The sequence below is a fragment of the Anolis sagrei genome, chromosome 1, assembly GCF_037176765.1.
Source record: "Anolis sagrei isolate rAnoSag1 chromosome 1, rAnoSag1.mat, whole genome shotgun sequence".
Lineage (NCBI taxonomy): Eukaryota > Metazoa > Chordata > Lepidosauria > Squamata > Dactyloidae > Anolis > Anolis sagrei.
This window is the reverse complement of record NC_090021.1, coordinates 80,703,431-80,712,912: the sequence shown is the minus strand read 5'-3', so window position 1 is coordinate 80,712,912 and position 9,482 is coordinate 80,703,431. Positions and strand designations below refer to the sequence as shown.

At 35.6% G+C, this 9,482-nt stretch overlaps 1 protein-coding gene across 2 annotated transcripts in view; it reads right to left on the bottom strand.

Annotated features, from left to right (window-relative positions):
* Positions 1–11: 11 nt before the first annotated feature.
* HBS1L (HBS1 like translational GTPase) overlaps positions 12–9,482 on the bottom strand; it is a 48,405-nt gene continuing 38,934 nt past the window's right edge. For both annotated transcript variants that reach the window (XM_060776575.2, XM_060776574.2), the window contains 11 exons: positions 9,349–9,466; positions 8,841–8,987; positions 7,893–7,967; positions 7,202–7,319; positions 7,031–7,099; positions 5,966–6,070; positions 5,035–5,125; positions 3,776–3,884; positions 3,245–3,345; positions 2,177–2,321; positions 12–649 (listed from right to left, as the gene is read on the bottom strand). In XM_060776575.2, the coding sequence (XP_060632558.2) occupies positions 638–649; positions 2,177–2,321; positions 3,245–3,345; positions 3,776–3,884; positions 5,035–5,125; positions 5,966–6,070; positions 7,031–7,099; positions 7,202–7,319; positions 7,893–7,967; positions 8,841–8,987; positions 9,349–9,466 (1,090 nt within the window). In that variant the 3' untranslated portion in view covers positions 12–637. The remainder of the gene's footprint in view (positions 650–2,176; positions 2,322–3,244; positions 3,346–3,775; positions 3,885–5,034; positions 5,126–5,965; positions 6,071–7,030; positions 7,100–7,201; positions 7,320–7,892; positions 7,968–8,840; positions 8,988–9,348; positions 9,467–9,482) is intronic.

Genomic DNA, 9,482 nt, shown 5'->3' with positions numbered 1-9,482 from the left:
AGATATCAATCTTATGCTCAGATCACTATTTTATTATACTTCTACAATTTTAAAAATAAAATTAGCTGTTATTAGACAAACTCTTGTCTACACAAATAAGTTTTTAAATAAAATCGGGAGGGAAAAGAATTAAGTTCCCAGGTGCAGCTTTACATGTTGTTTGTAAAAGAAGGAAAAATTGGGTCTTTGAAAACATTTGTATAAAACTGGGAACATTTTAGCCCAATTGTAGTAATGTGTGAATTAAGGTATAGCAAAGAAGCAGTTCTCACAAAATTGTAAACAAAGTTTAAGGCTGGAAGTAATAAGCTTTTTCTCATGATAATTTGCCATCGTTTAATACATCATTCTGATTAACTTTTCTGAAAAGTTCACTAGGGCTGCTGATGTAAGGGATGGGAGGAGTTTTCAAAGGAGAGTATACTGGAACTTGTGCAATGAGAAAGTGCAATGCGTATTTCCCTGTTGGTATACTGTTCCGCAGCAGCAAGGGCTAAACATCCCATCTTGTGTTTCTTCTTCTTAAAAATGTAATTGTCTTTGTTCCTTCAACTGGTATGGCTGGATTCATCAAATTAAGCATATTTGGACATAACAGTTTCCATTTGGCTGGATTGCAGAAGTCCTGGCACAGTTATCATTCCTTAATCTAAAATAGAACACAAAATATTATTTGAAACAACACTGCATACACAGTTTTTATTTATTCAAATATCCAATGGTACAAAGTCTTAAGACAAAGAAGAAGAATCAAGGGAGCCTTCACTCACATATGTCTTCCCACAAAATGCTTTATAGAGCACAGAAGTGTCAACTTGAAGTACCCTAATAGCTTATTCTCTCTTTTCTCTCCAAAACAAAGCTGGCATTTCCCTTCCCAAGTCTAGGATCCCACTGTCAGGCTTCATTGGAGATAGGCTTCAAAGCCACTCTGGATATGAAAGAAGGGGTGGTCACTGCAGCCACCCAAACTATGTAATACAAAACCTTTTAAACTGTGTTTTAAAATAGCAAGGCCGGTGTCAGCAGCAGAAACAAAAACTACCCATATTTCATTGCATAATAGTTGCACCTCCATTTTTGTGGTTCCAAAATGGGTTTTTTTTCCTTTCCTCGCATAATTGTCACAGTGATATAAAACTGAGAAACTTCCCTCCCAAAGACATTCTCAGTATGGAAGTCTCTCTTGCTCCTCTTTATCTTGCAGGTGAGAATCCAGGAAACAGAAGGCACTAACTTCTTCACCGCATAATAGTCACACCCCCTTTTCCCAACAAAAAAGGAGATTAAAAGTGTGACTAATTATGTGATGAAATATGGTATACTATTAAGTCCTCTTCTCCCAATATAAGTGAATAATGAACCAGGGAGTGCTGTTGAACATTTGCGGAAGTCTCAATCCTTTCTCACCTATCTCTTCTCTAAATCCCCGCTCCCCACAAAAATTGGCTGCACACAAGACAAGACAACTCTCTTTCTAGACTGATCAAGAGGAATTAAAGCCCACATCCTTTCACCAATGTAATGATAAAACCACATTATGTATTTTGTATCTCTAAAGTTATCCAACACAAATGTTTAAGCAGTATGTTGGAACAGTATTTTATACAGCAATTCCTTTGGAAGTACAAATATCATCACTTTAGCCCTCTCCACACTGAAGTCTAAGAGGTTTAAAGAGGCTTGTATTGTAGATTCAGGCACACTCCATGCAGGTGGCTTGCTGTGGAAACAGGGCAATTGCTTCTTGTAATCTTCTAGACAGACAATTGTGTGGGGAAATTATGCTAAATGATTTGAGGATTACAGTGATCGAATTGCTTCTACAAATTCAAGCCCCAATCAAAGCAGAAGTTTTGCTGGACAAACACCAGTTTTCACAAGAAAAGGTAGAAACCAGAAACCAAATCAAGAACACAATATTGGGGGTGACTTGTGTGAAGGAAATTGCAATGAGTTTTTTTTTAGCTTAAGTAATATTTAAAAGTGTTCATATTACATTTCCAGTTTAATACACCATTATTGGAAAATGGAAACCAATCATTCATAAGCCTGGTTAAATAAATAGGTTGTGATAGTCCATACTATGTGCTTTTTTTAAAAAAACACCGAGTGTTGGAACACGAACACAACATTTAGTATTTCTAAAGCTATTGTGGTAACCTCCCACACATACCTCAGCAACAACCCCTGCTGCTATAGTTGATCCACCGTAGCGCAACATAAACCTTCCAAGTTCTTTAAAGTCTTTATAAAGTTCCAGAGCAATAGGCCTTTGTGTTTGCAGTTCTATTAAAGCATTCTGTCCTTTAGTCAGACACCTACAAGGGAAGAAAACAAAGAATACACTCAGAGTTGTATCACTGTGAAAAAAGTAGCTATGGCAATGTAGGTGTGTGTTAGTAGGGAGAGATGGAGAGACAGAAATCTAAAGCCAAACATTTAGAATATGCCTCCAGGACATCTACAAATATTATTGCTTTCATTTCTTAAAAAGTGTGACACTGAGAAATATGTTCACATCAGTTTTACAAGAATTCAATTAATTTTTTGTGCTTCTTTATATTCTTCATTTTTCAAGATGCCAACAGAATTGGGATGTAAATGCTCATTTCATTCCAACCCTGAAGAATTAGCAATTTCAGTACTTTCCACTACATGGGAATGCTATGTTTTCTGCACAGTATCTGAGTACTATTCATACTAATAGATTTTGATGGAGAATATAAATATATGCAAAAAATAGTGTGGCTTCATGCATAGAGGTGCAAAATGTGTATATTGTGTGTAATATACTGATCCCCATATAGCATTTCCTGGTTTTTTTATACAAAATATATGTATTTAGCCTACATGTGGAGTCTATTTTACAGCAGTCTCTGCGTTTATACAAACTGTATATTTTTCAAACTTTTTGAAATTTGCATAAATGCGCACGCACACATACGAATAAAAGTGTCAGAAATATAATGTCAAGAACAGATTAAAATACACCAAATTGGAGACATAACACCAGCTAAAAACATGCAACAGTTCAAATATGGCCAGGACCTCTGCAATGTGCCCAGACTAGTTTACAATTACTCTGACACCTAAAAATGAAAAACAAGTCTTTTCAAGGCATTATCAATATTATCTTCTTCTATTTCTACTGTGTTTCATGTAATACAAATTACAGTAGAACCACTTCATTTTTTCTAAAGTTTTAGAACAAAAACAAACAAATTATTTAATGGATACTTACTTAGGTTTCTTTTTTGTGACTTCCCCTGTACTCTTGTGTAGAACACTCAATAACTTCCGGATAGTAGCAGGCTCACTTACAGTTTGAAAATGAAGAAGCACCTGAAAAATAATAGTTTTACATTGACCCCCTTGTAACTACTATCAGCAGGTGAGAAAACATCAGAGGAATTCCTGGAAAATCCTGGTATTTATCCATTTCATAGTAACAAGTTGCATAAAACCACATAATGTTATATCATTTAACTGCAGAATTGATTAATGCGATATAGTTTATCTGTTTTCCTGCCTTTAGGTAATGCTTTTGTCAACTACCTTAATACGTTAAACCAAACCTCTCAAGGATCACTGTAACGAGTACAGCCATCTTGTCAACGAATGTTAATCAAGACAAAACTCCTACTTCAGGACATATTTAAAACAGTAGAAAACAACTGTACATACCTGACTGATAGAAGTATGATTATAAAGCCCCCAAAATGAAAAAAGTGAAAATAAGGCCTTTCCAAAATAAAGACAGAGCTACACTCACAGGGAATCCTTTGGTAATAGGGACTTCAATATTAAAGATGAGGACTCGAGCTCTGAATCGCGTGCAAGCTTTGATGGGTTCCTTGGGACAACAAAATATATAGCCAACACTGCAAAAGTAAAAGTCAGGTCATGAATAAATAGTAGCTTTATACAGACTTTTTTGTGTAATAAACCCAAAACTCAGATTTATATAGCACACTAAAAAGGGGATATATGTAAGTGCTGACTTAGGAAGTTCCACTGGTTCACTGACTCTACTCTAGTTAGACCTGACAACTGGATTTAGATTATTGTGTTTATTTGAAAAATGAGAGGCTGGTATTCACCGTGAATGGCTATTCTTCGATGATTGCACAATTTATGCTTAATCCTATACTAAACCTCAAGTATGCATAAATGTGTGGTAATTTAGATTTAAATGGTTCCTTCTTTGGATTAATGAGTATTTTAATTTAATTTTAATCTAGTAATTAATTAAACTGCATCACCCTTTCATAAATCTAATTCACACTTAGAGGGTTACAAACTATGGTCATAAGAGAAATTGGGCTTGCACTGATACAAATATAGTTTTAAAGTTATTGTTAATACCTGAAAAATAAATGCAGAGTAATCTAGCAGATTAGAAGGGATATAAATACACAAGGCTGGATTGTAATTTACATACTACTCTGCCGGAGCTTTGAGGAATAAACCGCAAAAGTGAGAGTAGAGTCTTGGGTGAGGACGGGTTCTTTAAATGCAATTGCCAGTTGTGGCTTCTGTGTAACAATTCTGCACATGTACAGAAACAGAGAAATGAACTAACTTTTTCTGGGTTATCACAGCCTCACATGTTCTACATGTTCTGTTAACCCTCCCTTTTGAATTTCTTCATTCAGATCCACAGTGAGTCAACCTTTTGGCCTGCCCATGTCAGCTACATATTCTTGTAGGATGATGCAGTGTTCCTGACATTATTATTTTAAAAAGTAGTACAATGGCTACAAAGAACAACACCAGTCATGTATACTGTTTGTACGTGCAGTTGAGTCAGATTAAACAAGAAGTTGTCTGATTAGGATCAAATATGCTGCCTTTTTGCATCATCTTTTGAATTCAAGCTAGGTGATCTGCAACTTTATGGCTTTCAAGGCCCAGGTAGTCAAAACCTTACACCCTTCTTTCTTCAACCGATAAACCACTGATTATCAACACAACGGTTAAAATACTTGGTTAAAGAGAAACGGTTGCTCAGACAAACTTCTCCGCACTCACTTGATCTTGATTATATCCATGCCAGTCAAAGTGAGACTAACGTGATCTCCTGCTGCAGCCCAATCCACCGGTTCATCATGTAAAGCAATTCCTGGAAATGAGTAAAAACAGAACGAAACAGTGAACTCTCTTGGTTTAACAGTTACAAACAGCTCTGCCTTTTCCAATTTTGCTGCATCAACCACGACTCATCAGTTTTCAGTATGAATGAGGTGAGAGTAAAAGCTGTTGACTAAAACCTCAGAAAAACATTTTCTGTTTGGGAACCACCATTATCTAAAGTAATGTTTGCTTATTCAGGGAGTTTTCTGCCGAGTCACAGCGTCTGGGTAGATGCCTGCCAAATCTGTGCAGATTTCACCATTTTTGAAAGTATTTGACAAGGCTCCTTTTACTTACTGTTTCCAGCCATTTATATGTTTTAGTGGTACCAGCTTTCATTTTCCAACAAACATTTTATGCTCACTTTCAGTATAATCATGAAAGAAGTATGTGGGTACTACATGGCATTAACTCTATCAGAAAACAGCAGAAAGTATCTTTGCAATTATCAGTAAAGAATTATATATATACCATAGTACATGGAAGATTATACATGTGTATTGAATAACTGAAAAAGAGTGAAGTGTTCTCCAAATACATTTACACTAGCAATACACTAGCAATTATGCTTGCAAAAAAAAAAATCAACACTGGCAATTAACATATTTGGTTTGTCAAAATGTCTCCCTTGTTTGAATAACTTAATTTTTTTAATCTATGTATATCAGTTATAACAAAGCCATGCCTAAGAAAAGAATTAATAGTTTAGCAGCAGGAATCACAGAAATCCAGTTGACATTTTGACATTTGATACTTTTCATTAACAAGTTCTATACGTGTTTACAATATAAACTCAACGTCAGAAGACACATCAGTTTTCATTTTGTACCTTTCACGGTGCAAGTTTCATTAGGAGGCATTGCCAGAAGTCGATCTCCAACCTGGACATAGCCAGCATCAATTTTGCCAGTCACACAAAATCCTGACCCTTGATCTAGAACGAACGTATTTGTTTTAAAAATTAAACACAGGGAAAGTAAAACACAACTTTTTTGAAGTCACACTATCCAATGTATGTATCTTCAATTAAAAAATCTATACAATAATTGTGTCTTTTGTCATAATAAAAATTTGTCACTTACAATTAGCCTACTATCATAATGAAAACCTGCCACTTATTCTAGAAGTCTGCTCTATAACCTTAGCTATGGAATCATGAGATATGTAGTTTGGTGAGGCACCAGCACTCTCTGGAAGTGAAGGCAAAAGACTTCGTAAGACTACAACTACACAGAGTTCACAGCACTGACCCATGGCAGTTATACTGGTGTCAAATTGCATTAAATCTACAGTGCAGACGCACCATCGGTCTTGTCCTTCCCACTTGTCTCTCCTTCTCCCTGATCTTACTATAATCGCCACACTGGACATGTTAAACTAGAGTAACCATGGACAACTATGTAGTTACCAATCCAGCACCAGCATCCTTACATGATGTACTTTTCTCTAAGCAAAACGTTCTACACTTCATACATGAAAGTCAGCTTCAACAATGACCAATTCTACCTGCACAGATGTTGCATTTTGGTATTCTTTTACCATTTGTTATGGACAGTGAAACTATTTAAAATGTCTCCGTAGATACAAAAAGATAACTTCAGATCAATGTGCTCTTTCAATTTCAAAGAGACAATTTTAAAAAATTCTAGGTGCAAACTCACATGACCCCATTCTAAGAACTGCAATGTCTGTGAGCAGGGAAGTTATAATGGTGTGCACTGAACGCTGTGCCATTGTTACACTATCATACTGGTAATTGCCCTGGCAGCTAGTGCTAAGTATCAGGATATCTGTTGACTGAAATAGTTCACAGAAGATTTTAATAAGTTTACATTGTTTATGAAATGATGTACAAAGCTGATTTCTTTTTAAAATACAGTCATTTATTACTAACCTTTAAAAACATCCGATACACATAATCTGAATGGTTTATCCACTGATCTTTGAGGTGACTTGAAAGAATCTGTAAAAACATCAATATAAATTTACCATTTCCTTATTTAAAGCAGGGCATATAGCATATTTGCTGCATTTTCCTCAGCTGTGTTTTGAATGATATACCTACCAATCTGTTCTAGCAAGCATTTCCCTTCGTACCATTTGGTCAGCTCACTGGATTGACTCCTTGTGACAAGATTTTCTCCACCAAGGCCACTTGTAGGGATGTAGGCTACATCTGATTCCTGGTTGAGAGAAGAATTTAGTTTGCAAGGGCAGAAGCAACTCCTTAGCATCCTTTCTTTTTCTGAAACTCAAGCTAAGATTCACTGTTTTCTTTAGGGAAGATTTGTTAAGAAAACTAAAATCTGATTACGTAGTTACTAAATACCTATTACCGGTATTTTGTACTTATTATTACCACTGTTCTGTCAAAAATCCTGTTTGAATGTAATTGTCTCTCACTTCAATTTTGTTTTCTACCTTTCAAATGCTTGAGAATGAGTACTTAATAGCACAGAATATTCTTGTGTAAAGTAGGGAACTATTTTCACAACTGCTAAGAGCCAATAACAAAGAAATTAAGTTTCAATCGGACCATTAACTGGAATTCATTAGATTCCTATTTTGGCAGATGACCAGATAAAACAGTAAACACTGCCATGAATTTAAAATGATTTCACCATATATTTAAGAATGGGTCATATATGAAATCTGCTAGATAGGAACATTTATTGATATTTCTGTACAATGGAAGTGGTGCAGATGGTCTTTTATCTGTGAAGTCAACAATGTGAATAGTCTATTGGTTTCTTTACCTTAAAGCCAGCTTGCTTAAGGAACTGTCCAAGTTTATTGACAATTTCCTGAAATCTTTCCTGTTGCCAATTTACCTATAATAAGAACACAAGGACATGACTTGTAAAGCAAGAAGACAACATGAGAGCTCTCTCTCACAAAGCAAGTACTGATATCAAAATGAAGACCCTTCTATGCAAAAATAATTATGGCAATCCTATCAAAAGTGCAATAAGTCACTATTCAGATGGGTCTGCTCAACCAAAAAAAAAACCCAAAGCAAAACACTTTGCTACATGTATCAAATATTTATTTTTCAAATAATGTAATCAACTGTCAAAATAAATAATGTGGGAAAAGGCTGTATCTCCACCTGTGTTACTCAGAAACAATGCAAGAGAAGTTCAGTTCTAAGAATAAAATATTTCTGTTTAGAAATGCAAAGATCATTCTGTACAATGAGCAAAACAAACACGTATTCTGTAGCAAAGTGAGGGAATCATACAACCCTCTATGTGTTGTTGGAATGAAATTCTCAGCAACATAGATGTTCACAGATATATTCCAGCAGACGACCAAATTAAACAGAAATGCAGGCTGAAATTAGAAGCATTTACATATTCACTAGGATAGAAGGCAATATTACTTGAGCTCCAGCAAGCCATAGATAGATGTTGTGCACCTAAGAATTTGTTGGCAATAATACTAGCTTGGTTAATAAGAATTTATGTCAGAAGATGAGGGCTCAATTTCTGGAAGAAACGGACTTTCTCCAGATTTAAAGTATCTTTCAGAACTAGGTGTTAGACCAGGAATTCTCAATTTCAGTTTGCAGCACCTTAAACTGTAAATTCTCTCACCTCATCCTCCACCATTCCTCTCAATCTCTTTCACTCTGTGCATGTGCAAATGTTCCCTTCATGTGTGCTTTTAAGACAACTACATTTAAACAATATCAAAGGAAATACCTGGTCCATTTTATTCACTGCAACTGCCAATTGTGTTACTCCAAGAGATCGCACCAATAGGCCATGTTCCCGTGTCTGTCCACCTGTCTCAAATCCAGCTTCAAACTCCCCTCTACTGGCATCTACCACTAATATTGCTACATCAGCCTAAGAAATAAGAACAGTTGTTAAATGTATTCACTGGCATTGTAAAACCACAAAAACTCAGGCATGTCTGCAACTTAGCCCCAAATTCACCCTCCCTTGCCATATAATGTATGCAAAATATTTAAGTCACAGTTACAACTATCATGTTGAGAGAGTGAGAAGTTATGTATTATAGGTTCATTATGCCTCACAAAACAACAGAGATGCCTGAAAAATACTCTTTTTCAATTAACACTCTAAAAAAATATATCCAAGTTGACAAAAATACAGGGGAAAATGAAAATTTTGACCAAACAAAATGACTACAAAATTCAGTTCAGTGCATTATCCGTTTCCATATGACTACTAAAAAAATCTTTACCTGTGCAGCTCCTGTGATCATATTTGGAATGAAATCTTTATGGCCAGGAGCATCCATCAATGTAATAACTTTTGTTTTTGTCTCAAATTTGGTCATACCTACATCCATTGTAACTCCCCTAAAAACAAAACAGA